This window comes from Lepidochelys kempii, chromosome 15 (assembly GCF_965140265.1).
Source record: "Lepidochelys kempii isolate rLepKem1 chromosome 15, rLepKem1.hap2, whole genome shotgun sequence".
NCBI lineage: Eukaryota > Metazoa > Chordata > Testudines > Cheloniidae > Lepidochelys > Lepidochelys kempii.
The window spans coordinates 14,954,595-14,975,613 of NC_133270.1; the positions used below are offsets into that span (position 1 = coordinate 14,954,595).

The following is a 21,019-nucleotide window of genomic DNA, read 5'->3' on the forward strand; positions in this document are numbered from 1 at the left end:
GGAAGGGCTTCTTTGTTTTAGACCCCAGCTATGACTGTCTAGCTTCAGCAAGCTTCAGTTTACGTCTGAAGTGTCACAGCCAGCTATGTTTTATACAGATCTTGGACTCCACATAGCTACAACAGTGAATGCAGTGCTTCAACTTAAAATTGCAAATCCCATCACAATGCCAGGATGCTCTTTGGCTGCAGCTGGGATTAGACTTCTTCCAGTTATCTTGGGCACCAACTCTTCACCTTGGAGATCCTTACTGCTTTCACAGTAAGTATCGAGAAGATGGTAGAAGAACAGGCTAGAGAGGCAAGGGAATGCAATCATCAGTCACCAGTTCTAATCAGCAGTGCCAGACCAGCCTTCCTCCCCTACATTTACCCCCTCTCCACGTTTTTCCAACAGTCACTCAGAAACCATAGGTTTTGCTTTGCAACATGCCCTGGATGTTTCCCTGGCCAAGCCCCACACTCCTGCATTTCAGAACTGAAGCAACACGGTAAAATACTGTTAACCCAGACTTTGAACCTGCACTGCTCAAAAACAATGCTTTCCACGCACAAGAGAGAGGAAAAAAATAAAAATAAAGACAGGAATCTTAAGAGTGACATAACTGGAAACATTTAAATACAGCAAAACATAAATTCCTCTTCTATGCAAAGCTACAAAAGTCCAGTCTTTGTATTGTCTTCACAGGTTATGGTTTATGGCTATGCTGAGTCTCTGAGATTTTTTTTTTTTAATATATTTTTTCTTTTTTTTTTCTCTTTTTCTTTTTCTTTTTTTTGAAATCCTGTAGAGAAGACCCTGCGGACACATCTTTGTGTTTGCAACTGTTCTGAATTTCATTGCAAAACTGTGCATACAGAATCTGAGAAATAAATACATTCATTACTGCACATACATATTGATACAAAAAACAACACTGTCAAATAGTGTTTGCACCATCTTTGTTAGATATTAAGACCAGGCAAAATTAATGTTTCATTTTCCATCAGCCTCCCTCAGGTGTTTGAAGTGGCTTTGGTGTCAAATTTTATAAACTAAAAAGAAATCATCAAGACTATGGGTGGGGAGCTTTTAGAGGGTTTTTTTTTTTTTTTTTGGCTTCAGCGGTATTTTAACAAACCATCGTCATTGGCAATCTTTAGACTATTCTAACATGCAAATCAAGCGTATGTTTCCACATGGGTTTTAACTGGGCTCTTTTACACAAGATATTAAGGTTTGGAGTGAATTAGTAGAGCTATCTTAATTAACAGAAGGATAAAACAGTCCAAACAGTTTGGCTCATGCTTCTGCACTATCCTGAATGTAGGAAGGGCACTATATGTACAATATACTACTTCCCTCAATCTAGACCATTAAAGCTACCCAGCTTGGCCTCTTCGTGTGGTCTCTGCAATAGTTTTTATTCAGTGCAGAGGGCCAGTTGAAAGTTGCACTTTCCCTTCTCTTCCACAGCGACAAAGACTCACAGAAGCTGCGTGGCAAGAGCTCTTTGGTGTCTCCTGTGATCTTTGTGGCTTCTCTCAGCTACCCTACAGCACAGGGCTGGGCTTCTGGGTTTCTTTTGGCAGCTCCCACTAAAGGGATAGACTGTGAGATTAGCCCAGCTCTTGTGGCTAACGTTAGGGAAATGTATGGGGTACGGTGGCTGGAGTCATTTGCAGGCAACATCAGTCTCTCCTTTCTAGGAGTCTTGTATATTCCTCCCCACACTGCTGGTCACACAGCCAGACCTTCAGAGGAAGAACCAGGCTGCTTAGGACTAATAGCCACTCTCTTCTTTCTGCACCCGTTTCCCATTGGCACAGACCCACGGCCTACTCTACCTTAGTTGTCAATGATAGACTGTGGAATTTTCTTTTTGTAACTTAGCAATGAAACACATCAGATGAGGCTACCCACCCCCTCAAAGACTCCACACCCAACACAACCCTGCAGATGTCGTGTCTTTTTTCTCCTAAGACCTCTCTTATGGGTTATGAGGACAAAAATAAAATAAACCCATTTCCCTAATTACATCTCCCAGACCGTAAGTCGTGTTGGAATGCAGTTTGGTTCATAGATGACTTTTTGTTTTTGCGTGGTTCTAGTTTAAGAAATGTTGTTATAGTCTTCAAAGACAAATCAATGGAAAAAGCAAAGATTAATTTTGACTGGCCCCTAGATCTGTTGAGGTCTGAAACTGTAAAAGTTTATGTAAACAATGAGATAAATATATTAGTATTTTTCTGAGCCAAGTGAGGTTCCATACTCATTCAAATGTGCTTTGGTTTAAAAAATAGTTTTGTGAATTTGGGTATGAGCTTTTTTATTTTTTTATACAACTTTTGCCATTTTATCCTGTTACTCCGAAAACATTCTGGAACTAAGTGACTAAAGCATATATTTAAGCTGCCTGGCCTCTATTTTTGTTTTTAAATTGTTTTATTCCTCTTGAGGCTCTTTGTGTATCTTAAAAAAAAAGAAAAGAAAACCAAAATAAAAAAAAACAAAATTAAAAAATGTAACTCCCTCCCCCCAACCCTAAAACTCTTAAAATCTTAAATATGAAACTAGTGTTTTGCTTTCTCATTAAAATACAGAAAAATGTTTGATACAATACTATGTCGTACAAATGCGGTTGAGTGTTCAGGCCCCCAAGCAGGCCTCAAACAGTCCCTGAAGTTTTGAGTATTACTAGTTATTCATCATTATTACTGTCACAATTTGGAAAATGTTGTTTAGAGTTAGTCTATGGAACACACCTCTAACACAGCTACTTGAAAAAGAAAAACAAATTTCCTTTTGTACAATACTCTTGCTGTACACAGACTTTATGTCGTATTGTTTAAGTGCTGAGGGGGGAAAAATAAAATAAAGGAGGCTCCTTTACAAAATATATAGCATTGGGTCCTGAGCTTCAAAATGATTCTCAAGGCTTAAAAAACAAACCGAGGAGGGAGAAAAAACAAACAAACACCCACACACACCTGTTAGTCTAATCAAACACGGGGGGAGTGGGGTATCTGCTCAATAACAGGGCCTAGCTCTGGTTTTAGCACTCTCTGCAGCTCCGGGCTATTTCACGTCTTGGCTCAGTCAGTCACAGCTTGAGCTAGTTTCCGAAAGCTGGATTCTGCGCACACACACTCCCCCCCCCCCTTGCCATTACCAGCTTTGCTCTAGCAATTCCTAGCCTGGCTAGTCCCGTCACTGATGCATTAGAGAGGGTGGGAGCGTGTGGCAGAGGGCACCTCAGGAAACTGCAGCATGGAATGGAGATATTCACTGTAGCACCACAATCAGGAATGGGGGGAAAAAAAAAAAAAAGGCCCCACAAAGGACGCAGCAAAGCCCCCATTGACAGCTGTGTTCCTGAACAAAAGAGCTGAAAAATCATTTTGAAACTCTGGACTCGGTGGTTTCTTAGCCAGTCAGTGGCAATGGGAACTCTGCACTGGCTGCACTCTAAACCAATATGGGATTCAGTTCAGCTTTAGGAATTTTAAAGGGAGGGGAAAAGGCGGAAAGGGGGATAAATAAAAGCCTAGATGCTAATCTTGCACTGGTGTTCCTTGGCCCAGCTAAAGACTTCTCTGAGGAGAAGGTGGATAGAAGAGGCCTTCGCTATTCAAATGTTTCAAGGGACTCTCTCAGGAGGGTTTGGCAAGGGCTCAGAGGAAGAATTTTTTTTTTCTTTTAAACATGGAAATGCTAAAGACACTAAAAAACAGCGCATCTCAGCACTTGGATCAAGAGATCCATTCTCCCCACGGGTGCCCCATGACTCACACTGACCGAGTCTAGGAGCAACAAGACAATGGCACTAGAACCACCATGGTGGTGTGGGGAGGGCAAAGGAGTGGGGACAAGTGTGTTCTGTGGAACATGACACCAGGCCAAGGCTCAGCAAGGTTTGGTTTGTCTATTGCATGGAGCCTGGATTCCAGTTTCCTCAGTTCATTCAAATGACCCAAAAAACTTCTTATGGACTAGTCTACCTTAACAGAAAAACACTAGTGAAAATGAAGCTTATATTTCTTTGTTTTAATTGAACATGCTCACTTGTCTTTTTTTGGTCTAAAACTTAAAAAAAAAAAAGTTTTTTGTTTTGAAAACAAGACATGCAGGGTTCAGTGAACCCTACGGATACAGAGGACAACGGTTTTGAGCCGGGAGGGAAGGGGGCGGGGGGGGGGGGGGAGTGTGTAAACCTTACTCAGTTCAGAAGGGATGATTCTACTGGCTGTGAATTTTTACCACCACACTCCACCAGTCATGGGAGGCTTGAAATAAGCCATAGCTTTCCACAAGGTCACGCCAACAAAGTCGAGGGGCCAAGAATCGGCAGGCTAAACTCTCTGTCTTCTCTCCTAAACCAATAGCAGCTGTTGGCTGTGATGTCTTAGGCAGATGTTGCAAAAACGTTTTGTTGCTTTTTTCATTTTGAGGTGTATATGTGTGTGTGTGCGCGTGAGCAATTTTCTAAAAGGGAGGATATGAAACACTTTGGTTTTTTTTTTTTTCCCCCTCCTCCCCATCTTATTGCACTCTGGATTCTAGTAAGTTATAGGCTGCGACTCCCCCTCACCCTCTGTCCTGCCAGGTGTTTACACACTGACCCAGATGTGCTGGAAGAATGGAGGATGAGGGGACCTTTTTTCCATAGCATCCAGGTTCAATAAACAAAGCTGGAAAGGGCCCAAAAGCTCTAAGAAGTTTCCTTCCTTTTATCTAAAAGTGACTACAAAAAGCCAAGAGTTTGCTGAGTGAACCATTCTAAGCATCTATGCACTGGGGTCTCTGGCTTAATACATTTTTGTCTTTGGCCGAGCTTTGCTTTAATATTTTTCTAGCTGACTTTTGATGGAAGGACGGGGTGGTAAAAAAATCCCTTAATTTTAATTTAGCTTCTACTTTATACATTTACTTACAATAAAAAAAAAAATACCTGCCTAATCTTTCACTAACCATCTTATTGTTCTCATGAATTCAAGAGGTAGCAAAGGTAACGGGTCTGTTCACACAGACTCGCTCTTTAGTGAGGGAGGAAAGCTAAAAACATACACACACACAAAAATAAAATAAAAAAAAATTAAAAAAAAAAGTACCTAAGGAACTTGTAGCAAGTCCAGCCTACATCAAACCCCTTCCCTACCCCACCCACCCCAAGAATTAACCTCAGACCTTCCAGTTCAAACATTCACATAAACATTACAATGGTTTTTCCTTTAATAAAACAAGTACCTCTAAGCAAAGAATATTCATACGAAACTACTAGAAAAGTAAAGACAACCCCCTGCTCACTGAAAGAAATTTCCAGGGCACCCACACCCCTGTTCAGTCATGGGTAAGGCTGCAGAGGTGGCGAGGAGGGGTGAGGCATGTGGTTAGGTATGCCAAGGTTAAAGACTAAACCCAAAAGGGGGGAAAAAAAAAAAAGTGTTGCCATTTCCTGAACTGAAACACTACGTGGCACACACCTAGGTAGACTGCTTTAGCCATCTCCACCTCATGGGGAAGGATGACGACTCCCATCACCATCACAGCTTCCCACAGAATTTAAATGGGCTGCCAACCCTGTCACAGTCAGTCCACAGCTTCTGCACTGGGTACAGCAAAAGCAATGCTTTGTGGTTTTGTAACACATTGTTAGAAAATGGGGTTCTTTTTTTTTTTTTTTTTAATTTTTTTGTTTTTTAAAGGAGTCGCAAGAAATGCCCTTATTGAATCTGGTTGTAAGGACATTAGTAATGTAACATTAATGCAAAAGGAAAGGCAAAGCCCACAGAGTAGCCAGTGGATAACACGTTCCACTTGCACTTTTTGTTAGTGCAGAAAATAACACTTGATCAATGTCTATAAAGCACTACAGGAGTGCCAAGGAAGAGGGGGGCGGGGGAATAAAGAGTTGGTACAGCCCCAGCTGATCAGATGGAATGTCTCTCCCCATTCCCACTTACCATCCAACAGGCAGGAGACCTCACTCCTGCTACCTGGGTAGAGGGATCAAAAGAGAGACCAAGTCAACACCCACAAAAATAAACGGCATTTCTTGCCACGCCACTGAGATTTAGAAAGGGGGGGGTGGGGAATGATTTGAGAAGGGCATCAGCTTGGCTGTGGACCTACGTTTCTTTGTCTTTTATTAAAAAAAAAAAAAATCTTAAAGCTACGTTTGTTTAGGCCGCCCATGACTGAACAGAGGAGGGGAGTTGCCCTCTTAAGCAGCAAGTCTACAGAAAGGTAAATCACTGCGGATGGGCTTGAAGCTCATTCTGGAGTCTTTGGCTTATGTGGGAGAGGTATGCATTCGCAGGTGGCTGATCAGATTGCGCTGCTGGGTGAATTTCCCACCACACAGTTGACATTCGTAGGGTTTTTCTCCTGAGTGGACACGCATATGCTCTGTCAGTCGGTACTGCCGGGTAAAGCGCATCCCGCATTCCTCGCAAGCAAAGGGCTTGAGCCCTAAATGGCTGCGCATGTGCCGTGTCATGGTGCCCCGCTGTGTGAACATCTTGCCGCAGATGTTGCAAGGGAAGGGCCGTGTCAGCCAGTGAGTCTTCTCATGCTGCCGCAGAGTGGCTGGATCCTTGTAGCTCTTCTCGCATACTGAACACTTAAAGGGCCGGGATTCTGCAGCATAGGGCTGGTTAGGGTTGGACAAATCCTCAGCTTCCTCCTTGTCGCCATATGTGCCTTCCTCCTTGATGTAGAGGTCTTCCTCAGTGTGCGTCTCTACGTGGGCGTTGAGCTGCTCGGAGCTGGGGAAGCCCTTGCCACAGGGGATGCAGACATACAGGTTGTCACCGTAGGCCACAGGCTCAAACCCCTCCTGCCGGTAGACGTAGTTGGCGCTGGTGTGCCCCCCACTCTCACACTCGCTCTGTCCACTGTCATCGCTCATCTCCTTGCCGTTTTCTATCTCCTCTTTACACTGGAATGCCTGCTCCGGGCCATAGGCGTTGCTCAGGTTCCGCTCGGCCGACTTGGACAAGGGACCCACCAGGATGCCATTGGGTAGCCCCTCGCCTTCCTCACCACCTTTGCCCCCCTCTTTCCGGTCAAAAGCATTGTCTTTCTTGATCCACTCCTTCTTGCGTGCCGAGTGCCGGAGGCTCTTGCGCTGGCCGCTCTCCGCCAGGGAGTGGCTCTCCTCGTTCATGTCCATCTCCATGGGCTCGCTGCTGTCTGCTGCACTCTGGGGGGCTCCGGCTGCAGACTCGTCGAATGATGAGGCACTGTTGGCTGCGGGGGCTGAGGCAGATTGGGGAGAGCCGTGCTGGCTTTCACTGTGCTGTGTGTCGTCCTGGGAGGCTGCCGCGGGGAGCGACGGGCTTTTTTTGGACAGGTCGAGGCCGAGCTCCTGGTCGCCACTGCTTCCATTTGCACTGCCGCCGTTCTTGCTGGCTCCCCTGCTTAAGGAGTGAGAGTTCTCTTGGTTAGAGCTGCTGATGAAGATCTCATCGTCAGAGACCTTTCCCTTTGGCAGCTCCTTTGAGTGTGAGCCCTTCATGCCCTCAGTTGACCCTGAATAACGAGTTTGGATGACTGAAGTGGTAGAAAGCCTCTGACTCCTGGGGGGTCTCCCGACACTGGGGCCGCCGGCCCTGCCAGTGAAAGACCTCCCATTCCGCTTCAGCTTCTTCCTGCAGAGAGCTGCCAGGTCGTGCAGTTGGAGGTAGCTTGCTGCGGTGAGGAGAGCATTAAAGTTCTGTTCACCGGGCTGGTCAGTCGTTAAGAGCTTCCCAGTATAAATAAAGTCCAAGATCTGTCGGAACACGGTGGGGTTCACCATGTCCGTGTCTAAGTTAATCAGGTTGTCATGCAGGACGAGGGATTTGAAATACATGCTGCTGGCTGCCAGGATGTTCTTGTGGGCACGAAACAGGGCATTTTCTACCACAATAATCACATCACAGAGGAAACCTTTGGCTCGTTGCTGGTTCAGCTGCAGTAGCAGTTGTTTGGCATGATTTGGCAGTTCCATCTCCACCTTCTCTTCCTTTCACCTTCACTTTACCACCTACAAGACAAGAGAATAAGATCTGTGAGCCCACCATTTCCACTTGGACAAACCTGTGTTTAATAGACTGGTTTAACAGACTGCTGTTTAATATTAGGTTTGACACTGACTAAGGAGTTCTGGGTGCATTCCAGCACTGCAAGCTGTGCTCCTGCTAAGAATACAGGGAGAAACATTTCTCATGCTAAAGCCTCAGGGTTTTTAAAATATATATCTATATCTATATCTTAAACACTCATGATAGGCTGAAACTACCTATCCAAAGATCAGCAGGGAAGCAATGGTTAGTTTTCAGTTTGTTTTTTTCCTTCGGCGTGAACCCCTTTAAGGGGGATGGGGAAAAAAAGCAAGCTGTTCCACCATTATTCATATATTTGAAACATGTAAAATATTTATCATAAGCAGCAGCTTTCATTGCTTTAAATATATGGTTTCTGTCTTTGGGGTTAAAAATAATACAGGCAGCAATTTATTCCATATGCAATGCAAGTTAATTACATCGAGGTGGGAAATCGGGGGGGGGGAGGGGAGGGGGAAGAGAAGGGGAAACTTGTAAGAGTATAAAATGTGAGTTTAAAAATTTCCCCCTGTTCAAATCCACATCCTGGTCCCCAGGAAGACAAGGACGACAAAACCAGGGCTCCAAATTAATTAGCATTGTTAAAGTTCTTTAAAGTGCTAAATGTTCATGTTACCACTCCTAAAAAAAGAAAAAGCTTGTCAATAACTTTACATTATTTTCTTGGATTAAAAAAGAAAAATGAAATAATAGTACACAAGGGTTTTGTTTAAACAGATAAATCACCTATCTCATGTTTCCTCTCTCATTCTGTCCCCTGAATGATGGTGAGATTAAAGACCACAAACACCTTTTCTATCCATATATTGCATATTTTTTATTACACACACACACACACACACACACACACACACAGAGTGCGCTAATATATCTGGACTTTTAATGTTGGCAGCACGACTGACTTTTAAACATCATAAAAATCCACTGGATTTCCAAGCACTATTTTATCTTTTGAAATGCATGGCAAGGGGGAAAATCAAGATCAATTACATTTGAGGATTTCCTGGGTATTACATGGAATACTTGACACTAACCCTCTATTATGCGCATTGTATTTGGATTTCCAGTTCCTTTTATACTTCATTAGCTGGATTTCATACACACAGAATCCAGCCCTGTACTTCACTGATCTCAGCATTCAAATTCTGTGGAGGCATTTCCCTGACATCTATTTTAAAAAGTACCTGTTCCCTCTCAGCCAAACGAGTTTTGGGTAACCGGTCTGGGGTTAATGAACTTCCTCCAGATAGAAATGTAAGTTTCCTCTTAAAAAAAAAAAAAAGTTTGTGATTTTTCTCATTATAAATGGTTGCTTAAATTCATTGGTCTCTATTAAACACCAAACATACAACACACGTCAACACGTTCTCTAGACCTTGGTTAATTAGTTTGTAGATTATCCTCTATTCTTCTCCCTCTAGTGAACCTCAAGAATTAATTCCAATTAACTTTTGACCCAGAGCTGGAATAAAACCACTATCATCTTCATTATGAAGCTCTTACCCAGGGAGAGTTCATACTGAAGTAATTGAATATAAGGACTGGTCTCCAAAAATCAGCAGTAAGCAACATGAGAAGTGAGAACAGAGAATTAAGCAGAGCGTTTGGAGGCCATAAAAGTTCTGGCTGGATTCTCTTGGATATACAGCATCTGCCAGAGCGTGTTCATGCTTTTAACCATCTCTGTGACTTGGGCCTGTTCCACACAGTTTTTGTACCAATTTAACTATTTCAGTTAATGCTGTGATTTTATACTGATATTGTTAAATCAGTACAACCGCTACAATTGACACACAAACAGTTATATTGGTATAAAGGCACCTTATACCAGTAGATCCTATTGCTATAACTTTAAGTACCTTTGCACTGATATAACTGTCACCACACTAGATGTGCCAACTTAACAAGACCAGTTTCAAATCAGTCTAGTTAAAGCAGTCCAGGAATGGAGGGTAGACCAGCCCTTGGATTTCTAAAAGGAAAAGAAGGGAAACGGGGTGGGCAAAGGCTGAAGGTTCCAATGTGCTGACAACTCCTTTAGAATACTCCAAAATATTCTCCCTCCCATTTGTCTACATCTTTCTAGTTCCCTCCATGCTCATATGAAATCCAGAATTGTAGTGAAAATTTGCTTCCACTAGGTCTCTTTCAGCATTACAAGCTTCTCTCCCACTCCCCATCCTGCTGTCTATCATTCAAATGGCTTTCTCCAAGGAAACAGGCCTGGAATATAGTATTCTGGTAGCAGTGAAGGGGTTAACTTCCTCTTTTTAAGCTCAGTAAGTTAGTTACCAGTTAATGTTTTTATTACTTGTGCTTCCCATTACCCCATTCAGACCCACCGTATCCCTCTGGGTCAAGTCTCATGTACTCAGGCTAAAGAAATATTGAATTATGTTGTCAATCTCGAGGCTTGAAGGGAAAAAAAAAAATCCATGCTACCATTAGCCAGTGGTAAATGGTTAAGAGTTCCCTGTCAAGGGTGGCCTGTGCCATCAATTTCTGTGCCATGCAGGCTTTCACTGGACAGCAGAGTTTCTAGCTCTTATGGCTGTATAGAAAACCTTCCAAATATAAGCCAATGCAAAGCTTTCTTCCCAAGTCGGCTAACAGGCTGCTCCACCAGTGCTTCCACGGCTGCTAACAGTTTGCAAGGCAGTCAGTTTACTCTTCTACAAGAAGACTCACTTTTTACATCTGGCTAGTAGGTGGATCTGACAGCAAGTAGGTGTTTGGTAAAATTTTCAAATCATGTTCATTATCCACATTCATCCAATCCAGTGCTCGCGCACACATACTTGGTATTTGAATTTAAATACCGAGAGCTACATTCACCTGTACACCCTGGCTGTTCTGTATTGTCTCAGTAACACAAGGCAGCCAGAGCGTACTGGTGAATCTGGCCTCTACTGTGCAGAAGTTTAACACTGTTCCCAGAGATGGGTGGATGCTAGAAAGGGTGGAGGACAAAGAATAAAATACAAGCCTGAGCAAAATAGTAATTATTCATTTCTTCTCCCCTCCCCATATGGCATTTCTGTCTGGTAGGGAAGCACACACTAGCTGCATGAAAGCCCTAGGAGACTAGGGTCTCCACTATTTGATACTGACAAGCACTTTAAAAAACTATGCATGCTGTAATTAGCCAAACTGGAGAGTTGCAGCACACATCCAATTTGTCTGGTTTTCATGGCTTGTTTCCGGAACTCCTGATTAAGGGGAAGAGACAGCAGCACACAAAAGCACCAGACACCCACATTTATCATCTAGTCATGTAAAATATGACTAACTTCTGCGTCATCGAGCCATATGGACAGGGAAGGGGAGAAAAACGTTACTTACAGCATAACTAAATACAACACCTACACATAAATAAATACCCATTGCTCAAGCAGAGCAAATGGTCAGCTAGTTGCATTGGTCTCACTAACAGTATGGTTGTTGTTTTATGTGCATATAACACCCCTTCCCACAAAAAGAGAGTGATTTTAAGCTGTTCCATAAAGGAAATATGTGGGAAGGAAAATGAGAGACAATAAGAAGTCTTGCCTAGCCAGACAAATGAGAAATTTAGTAGGTTACTGAACTAAAACCCAACTTATTTCACAGTTTATGTCACTTGGAAATAGTGATTGTCCAGGCAAATTTGTATATACAGAACATGCAATATGCCTGAATTGCAAATGCCAGTCTGATATAAGGCTTTGCAGAGATTAAAGGGCTCCTTTAGTTGCTCAGGGGAAAGACCTTTGATTAAATCATATCAAATAAATCAGGGAACTAGCTGAAGTAGCTGGCATATTCATTTCCACGTTACAGCACAAATGCCAACTATGGAAGTAACTATCCTAAATGGGCAAGTCAGTACTTGGAGGGGTGGGAAGAAAGAAGTGTTGAATTTTAACTCTTATTTATGAGGTATGAAAATACGTCTGTGACCTTCCTTCCTAAGTAAGTCTTCTTTAGTTTTTTTAGCATGGTGCGTGTTCTTTAATGATGACTGCTTATTACAGAGCTTCAATTTGTATCTTTGTGCATCAGCATCACAAGTATTAAGTAATTACTACCACACATTGCTATTTTGTGGCACTCATGAAAACCAGTGAGCTTTCTAAAGCAATCATGGAGTAGCAGAGATGGGGTTGAAGATTTTAAAACCAGTAGTCACTTTTCAACTTCAAGCACTCCAATGCAACGTAACGGATTAAGTGTTCCCCAGACTAGAGATTCCTGTTGATTTAGCAGCAACAGCGTAGTGAACTCCATGAAGCAGCACTGTCCCAGGCCAGGTCTAGAGGCACTTTGCCAGTATAGCTATATCAGTATACTGTACTAGCAAAAAGCTCCTAGTGTGGACACAGCTTATTTCAGCCCCCACAAGCAAAATAAGCTTTACCAGCAAAAGCAAGTGGCACAACTATGCCAGCAGATATTTGTAGTGTAGACCTGGCCTTTATCTGTATCTTCTGAAGTGCTCAGCAAATCATCATAAATCCATTACAGACATTGGTCCAGAACTGACCAGCTCCAAACACCCACTTAACAGGGATGCATCCTGAGATGGAGTGCATCCTCTTGTTCACTAGATGGGTGCAGGAATTGTTCAGCAATCCATAGCATTTAGGAGACTATACAATCCCTAGGATGCTCCCAAACAGTAAGGAACAGCATAGATCCAATTAAAAAAAATACCACAGCATTCCAAATAAATAAATGGTGAACATTACAACTTTATTATAAATACCTGGTGCACCTGTATCATAGCTCTGAAAGGGGACAGGATATTAAAGCTTTACAACTGTATTAGTGCTGAATGCTCAAGAGAGCTTCCTGAAAAAACCCAAAACAACAACTGTGGAGCATCAAATGCTAAGACTGTTTTTGGACCACTGAAAGAAGCCTTGCTCTATTCTAGGGGAAGGAAATAAAAAACAAAAGTTGTTCCATTCCAGGAGTAGCATGGGCACAGTGGGATTTCAGATGCTTTTCCATTAAGAAAGATACTTAAAAACATGGCAGACTCTCTTTGCTGAGTAGGAGACTTATTACTAACATTTGTGATCAAACACAATGGAGCGTCCTTTGCATACTGTCTAGGACCAAACAGAACTAGGGGTGTATTGGTCACATAGTAGTAGAGATAACCCAGTTATAAAGGAAGGCTCCTGCCCAGTTTCAGTGACCCTGCAGTAACAGCAACCGCTTAGTATACACCGTTTCCAGAAGTGTGAACCTCATCAAGGATCCTGATGCACAATAAAGGAAGGAAACAAAATGGGAGTCTTAGCGTTACAGGGAATTCACCCCCACCCACAGCCAGAGTCTAGCTAATGGAAAAATGGGAGAGAACAGAAATGTTATGCTTCTAAGATATTACACACAATGAACAGCATTAAAATAAACCTACACTAACTAGGAGCTGGCAGTGTCTTCATAAGCAATATTGCCTAAGGAACTGGATGCTTGTGAGAATTGATAATCAATTTATTAAATCAGTGGCTCAAAGCCAAACTAGGGCATATTCTGGTCTGATGGGCATTGAATACAGCGTAGAACATACCATGTGCTCTAAGAGCTTTGCTGCTTTATTACAAAGTGAGAACAACTTAATCCTCTCTCCATTTACCATCAAGACTTCGGAAAGGAAATTGGTTAAAATTAGACTGTCAAAACACATACAAACAGTAACAAAAAATAACTACTTAGGATGAAATACTAAATGCCACTACAGTGCTTTAGGATTGTTTAAGGACCATAAAAAAAAAAGATACTTACACCCATCCCCAAAGCAAATCCCAAAGAAACGAAGACTGTAACTATCTTTGCAACCTATGGCAGGAGACGCTATTTCATTTCACTGCTGAGTTTCAGACTGGAGTGTTAGACAGTGTTTATATTTTGAAAGGAACACCAGTGAAGCAAAGAATAGTTCCAAAGCAGACCTAACGAATCCCTTGCTTCATTTAGAGAATTTGTGGGCGGCAGAGAGGCTAGATATGGAGAAGCTGTGTACTGAAATAACTATGATTGATAAAAATCTAACATGGAGATCAGAAGCTCTGCATCAAATTAGATGCCATTAAACTTTAGCCTGCCTTGCACATTTTAATATACGAAGGAAAAGGTGGTATTCTCCTTGACTGCCTGCTGTCCCCAGCAGCTCTGCAGCACTCCGGTGAACATGAACAAAAAACAAACGGGAAGTTTATTCCCTGTTCTGCTTTCTTCTTCCACCAATTTATTTGGGTCCCTCTAGCCTTTAACAGACAGAAGAATGCACTGTGTCCAACTGCCACCAAATTCCTGTGGGCAAGTCACTTCACTTCTCTCTGCTTCAGCTTCCCTATCTGTAAAATGGGGTGACAACACTTAACCCTTTTCAAGAGGCTTGGGTGAAAAAGGGCTTTATCAGGATGTATTCCTACTCTAACGCTCCCTTCACCCCACGGCCATCTGCGCTGTGGGAATACTGCCCACATGTTAATTTCATCGTGGTCTTTGGGACGAGGCATAGGAAACGTGGGCTCTCACGGATGCGCACCTCCCTGCAGACTGGTGGTGCCTCACAGGTTCCCTGGGGAGCTGCAAATGCCCTGTAATTAAACACACACGGGGTGCATGGGTTCAGCTCTAAAGCAGTCAAAGCTGGCCCTAGGGATGTGCTGATAGTGATATCCCAAATGGCAACCTCCCATCCCCTGAACACAGTCAAAGCACTGGAGCTGAAGTAGCGTCAATAAAGTCCCCCTTTTCATTCTCTCTCTCTCTCTTTAAAAAAAAAAAAAGAAGAAGAAGAGGATCAGCAAAAGCTCTAGGTGGAAGGGGTGAAACCCCAGGAGATCCAGGTGGGAAACTGGACGCAGCACCATGGTGTTCATGGAGAGAGAATCTCACACTTCGTCTCAATATATTTCAGACTAGCCCTGCAAGCAATACAAGGGCAAAGGTGTGCACAGCAGGGGCCGAGCAGCATGCACAGTAGGAACCGGCTGCACAGTTAAAGCGGTAGGAATAGGGATGGGGGAGAGAAGGGAGGAGTGCGATATCTTGTCAAACCATAGGGTAAGATGTTGGGAAATTAACGTGAGCCACACTTGGGCTGCTGTGGTGAAATTAGTACTGTGCAGAACTGCTCTCAAAAAGAAAGGGAGTCTCTGCTTACTAAAGCAAATGCCTCAGAATTGCTGCAGAATCTGTTCTGCTTGGTTTTTGACACAAGCATCCTTGGGTTTGGTAGCCTGTGTTGTGATGTCTGGACATGAAGCACGAGGGGAAAAACAAGCTCAGCAGCTAGGGACCCCTGGCTTCTGTCCTCAAAATGTGAAGAGCAAAAAGGTTTGAGGATTCCTGCAGCACCGTGTCCTCCTGCCCAAAAGGTAACAAGCAGCGCCAGATACCTGATGCATAGCAAACTGCACATGGGGCAGAAAAACTCAAGAGGGTGAAGAATGCAGGGATTCCTTAAGGCTAGTATGTGTTGACAATACCAGGAAAACAAAGGGCGATCAGGTCTGCGTGAAGCTGCAGCAAAGCAGGGGCAACTTGTTATGTGTTGAAACTCGGAGCATTAGAATGCACGTTAACCACTTCGTTGCCGCTTACCATGCCAGGTACATTGGGCTAAGGGCACCTCCATCCAGTGCTGCCTGACGTGCCAGGTACATCCCATGATGTTCCATTGAAATCACAACAGGCCATCAATAGAACGTGGCTGCACAGATGCTGAATGAAGAACCAGCAGGGACGCTGTTAAATGCAATTAAAAAACTGCAATCAAAATTGAAACGTACATTTCAAATGGCCACCTAATTTAAAGACAACAACAACTGCTTCTATCGTTAACCCCCTCTCAGACTGTTGAGCTGCACAGGGCAGGGATGTGCAAACATTATGGGGAACCCCTTGCAAACCTCTTGGATCCTTTTCTCTGGCAACCTCCTTTCTCAGAAATACAAGAACCCGAAGAGCTTCAGATAGGAACACGGAAATGCTTCCCAGGGAATAGCTGTCCATAAGACACCTTCATCACCTCATTTTGCCCCCTGAAGGCTATCTAGCAACTAGACACTACAGTGATGGGTGATTTAGAAATGCTTCTCCATTGTTGAAGTCTTCATGCCACAATCTTCAGAGTCCCATACTCTGCACGATGCTTTTCGCATGGCTTTGAAGGAGCACTTCTAAAAGCTGCCACTGCCCTACCTTGAAATCCGCCTGTCACAGAACTGCCATCGCGTTAAGCCAATCTGGTTTCCTGTGGACCCAGTTATATACAGAAAGGGAAAGAGTCCATTATTCCAAGACTGAACCTCAGGGCATGGCCTACTGTATCGCACTACAGTGGCACATCTGCAGCTCTCCCAGGGACGCACCGTAGCGTAGAGGCTTCTTGCGCTGACGGAAGAAGCTTTTCCCCCTACCTAGTTAATCAGTCTCTCCAAGAGGCAGCAGGTAGCTGTGTTTACACCAGGGATTAGATCAACCTAAATACAGCACTCATGGCACAAAAATGGTTCACAGCCCTGTGTGACGTAGCTCTGCTGATCTAATTTTTAAGCATAGACCAGGCCTCAGTGTACCACAATGATAACGGAGCTCTGACGATTTAGGACTTTCACTGTGTCTCAGTGATTGAGGATTAAACAGATTCATGGCAAACTACACCACAGTCCCCACCTAAAACTTAGGTCCATCTAACTACATTGCTCAGGGCTGTGAAAACGTTATGTCCTGTGCGACCAGATAGCTCAACCTATTCCCTGTTGCAGACACAGCTAGGTGGACAGAAGAATTCTTCCATTGACCTAGCTACCGCCTCGCAGAGAAAAACCCCTTCCATCATTGCAGGAAGCAGCTACACTGCAGTGCTGCAGCTGAAGGTTGCTGTACATTAAAAATGTATAATTCCACCTTTCCTGCTGAAAAGAAAAGCTTATGCGACCTCCCCATTTTAAGTGAATGTTACATAGATGCTCCAGGCTTGTGAAACTTAGTGCAAGTCCTACAACCTCAGAGTCTCCTCCCTCAGGAGTTAGCATAATCAAATAAAGAAGGATTACTGAGAAGGATAATCCTTTGGATGAGACATTAAATATGGGTCCCTTTATAGGGCTGTTTGTAAAAGAGGTATATACCACTTGTGAAATCAGGGAAGTAATTAAAACTAAATTTTGCTTCAAATTGGAGGAGAGCCTGCAAAGCACTTTTAATGCTGTGAATGTTGTTGTCAGGTGAACACAGTTACACAATATGTCTGGGCCTGATAAACCAGGGGTTCAAGGACAGAACATGGCAAACATTCTTTCCCTTCCCCACAATGTCTCCCAGCATCCCTCCTACTATTGGTCTACGTGGAAGCCTGTGGACATACCCCCCCAAAAAGACTCGGCCGGGGGGGGGGAGGTAGGCTTTAAAGGAGGACAAGGTAAAACTCAGGAAGAGGAAGGATGGCTGGAAAGTTCCTAGACAGCATTTGATTTTTGGGCTCAGGCCTACCTGGCTTATCAGGCATAGTTTTTATGAGGGACTGTGTTGATATTTCAGAATTTTCTCAGCAAAAGTAGAAATTACAATCTACAAAGCTTGTCCAAGAGGAAATAAACCCCCTGCCTAGCTTCATAGGTACTCATGGACTAGAAAACTTGCCTAGCTTCACAGGACTCTCAGCAATGAGGTTCTGCTCCCCCGTTAGGGAGCAATACATTTGCATAGCTCTAGTTCTTTTTGCCTGCCTTGTGTGCCTGTCCAGCTGGGAGTTAATGATTGGATAGCACTTCTCAAGTAAGTTACGATTCTGGCCATCATTTCCATGTCCCAGAAAAAAAATCAAACTGCAAGACACCTTCACTGTAATGAATTTCCTTAAAAGGGATTGATAGTAAATGAGGACCACTGGCCTTGCAGCTATAAAGCTCCTCCCTGGAGAGGATACAGAATGCAGAGAGAAGGTTCTTCATTCTGCCTGGACGTGTGCTGGGTTCAGGCCCGAAATATACAGAAAGCTGAACCAATACCACCTGTCACTTTTGTAACTAAATCATTTTTATGCTGAAATAACAGGCCTTTTGCATTAAGATTATAGCTGTCAAAACAGGCCAGATTTATTGACAAGATTTCATCAAACAAAGGTGAAATTTAAGCACATACACTCCTACTGACCCAGTTTACACTGGACCAGGATCAGCAGTGCAGAACCGGTTTAAAATGGACCACTGCCAGTGTGAAAAGCTGTGTTTAAACAGAGTGTCTGTATTAGCTTAGGCACAAGGGTTTCAGCCCCTGCGAACTGGAACCTTTACCTCTCGGCTCTTTCTGGAGTAAGCCAATGACATCCAGGCTGTGGGTAAGCTACTGCTGAGTATATAATGGTGGCTGCATATGCCAACACTAACTCTGTGAAGCACGTGGCGATACCCAGTTTAGGAGGGGGGTGCTGAGCAACGCATTAAAGCATTTCTGGAATCTGGAGTGAGACAGCAGCTCAAATGCAGATTTACATACAGATTACAGCAATTTGCTACTAGCTACTGTGAAGCAAGAAGCTCTGCTCAGTGGTTACTGCTGTAAGGGAAAAACAGCTTGCGGAAACAACACAGAACTGTTTAAATAAAGATACATTTCCCACTGGTGGAGCCTCCCCATTCACACGGAGGCCAAACTTCCCACTGGTCTCTGCTTGTGCTGCCCATCCCTAAGCAGAAATCTTGTACAGAACACGTTTGTCTACTGCTGCCCACATGAACCAGCACCCATGAAGCAGTGAAACCCTTGTGATATTTGCCAAGCATGATGGACTCCAGGGATGTAGCAGAACCATGAAACAAAAACCACAGGAGACAGGAGGAGCAGGTAGCAATCAACAGACGCTGACACTCATGCAACTCAGAACTGGCTGAACAAGCTCACCAAAACCTGCATTTCGACAAAACCCACCAGACAAAGGCAGCCCTAAAGCCAAGCAGTCGTCTGACACAGCCTCTTATTTCAGAAAGACGTCCATATCCTTAAGCAGACCCAGCACATACAAGCAGAAGACACCCCTGACGCACCTACCACCCGGGTCCCTTTGCCAGAAGCTGGAAATGGGCGACAGGGGATGAATCACTTGATGATTACCTGTTCTGTTCATTCCCTCTGGGGCACCTGGCATTGGCCACTGTCCGAATACTGGACTAGATGGACCTTTGGTCTGATGCAGTATGGCCGTTCTTATGTATGCAAAAATTAATCTAGCTTCTTACAGTCAATTACCTTTGGGCCTTGATATACAGAGTTCTTCCTTTAAGATTTATCTGGATGTCCGAGACCTTTCGAAGTCTTTCTTGCCTGGAGCAAGTCAAATGGTCACGTTTTCCCCTACCTGCCCTGGCTTGCCATGTTTCATTTTAGGATGGCAGGCTAGGGGACTGGGCATAGAACAACTCTCTGCCAAAGCTGGCAAGTGACTCATGAGAGGTGGAAAGAAGTCCAGGAGATTCTTTGCCTATTCAGGGGACAGAATTTACTATGCTTGTATCTTAGAGCTTCAAGAATTAGCACATTTCCTCTTTGGGTTGTAGGGTTAAAACTGAAGTCAAAAACCTCCAGGCAGGCAGGTTCCCCTTTAACGATCTTCCTTTGCATAAAACTAGCATGATTGACAAACCAAGCGCCATGTACAATGGCAACCAAGTCCACCATCAACACCAGCAACCTGCCTGCCTGACCCATGCTGCATCACATAAAATCAACGTCCAGACTCTACAGCCACAAACTAACCTATAAACCATGAGAGCTACATTCTTCAGCCCCATCATTCGTTCTCCCAACCCCTCCTGCACACCCTTTCCAACAGGGCACTGCACATGCACTGTTGCTATAAGCAGCTCTGAATACTCTGCTGAAGTCCTGCTCCAACGTGAAGCCGTGCCCCTCAGCGAACCCCAAGTATGGCTATCCCTCCAGCAAATAAAGAGGTGGTCAGGGATGGGAAAGGAGCAAACATTCCCACTGTCATAAGAGGAGCTGAACATCAGTGTGCTGGACAGCCTGGAGGATGGAGGAAGCAGTGGCTGTGGAGTTTAGTTGGCAAGGGAAGAGATTTTAGAGGTTTTAGATTTTCAGCCCCGGTCTACATTTAACATTTAGATCAATCCAGCTACATTGCTCGGGGCTGGGGAAAATTCACACCCCTGAGCAACAGCGGCTATCGGTGGTAAGCTAAACTAGCTCCCGGTGCGGACGCTGCTGCATCAATGGAAGCATTCTGCCATTGACAAAGTACTGCTGCTCAGGGAGGTGGAAGACCTACACCCACAGAAAAAGAGCAGTTCTGTTGATGCAGGAAGCACCTACTCTACGGGGTAGCACCCATAGTGTAGACGTACCCTTTCAGGATCCCGGAGCGGGAGGGAGTGCCCCACTCAATCTTTGGCGCTCTCCTTTGCCCGACGGTGGCAAACTTCACAGCTGTAGCTCCGCTATTCCTATCTACTACCACTTGCATTGTTGCAATCGCCGGTAGAGAATTAAGAGTTATAAAGTTTGTTAAACCAGGCTTTGGAGTGCTGAGGGAACGGGGCAGATCTGGAGACAGGCTCTCCCACACAAGTCCCATTTATTGTGTGTCCTCAGTGAGCTTCGCTGGTTGTGTCACGAGAGGAGCATTCCACACAGAGCTGACTGCACAGCGTGACAGTGCAATAACCCCATGCACTCACTGCTGCAGCAGCTGCCCTGAACACTGAGTGTGAAGGCAGTGATGGCAGGGGCTGAGGAGAGGAAAAGGTATATGAGCACATTTTGCGCTGCCATGAGAACTTAGACCAAGCTGTCATTACACTTCTACATCCTGACTACCAGAGAGCACAGAAGTTGGGTGTCCTCAACAGACAAAGAAATAGATTTTGTTATCACAGGTATGCAATTTTTGCCTAGACCCAAATGTCTGTGCA

At 44.1% G+C, this 21,019-nt stretch overlaps 1 protein-coding gene across 1 annotated transcript in view; it reads right to left on the reverse strand.

The window, feature by feature from the left end:
• Nucleotides 1-5,189: 5,189 nt before the first annotated feature.
• The window catches only part of HIC2 (HIC ZBTB transcriptional repressor 2), a 95,387-nt gene continuing 79,557 nt past the window's right edge, over nt 5,190-21,019 (reverse strand). Inside the window, exons 3-4 of the mRNA XM_073313415.1 lie at nt 15,690-15,833; nt 5,190-8,008 (exon numbers count right to left, since the gene is read on the reverse strand). Of these exons, the coding sequence (XP_073169516.1) occupies nt 6,272-7,972 (1,701 nt within the window). The 5' untranslated portion in view covers nt 7,973-8,008; nt 15,690-15,833 and the 3' untranslated portion in view covers nt 5,190-6,271. The remainder of the gene's footprint in view (nt 8,009-15,689; nt 15,834-21,019) is intronic.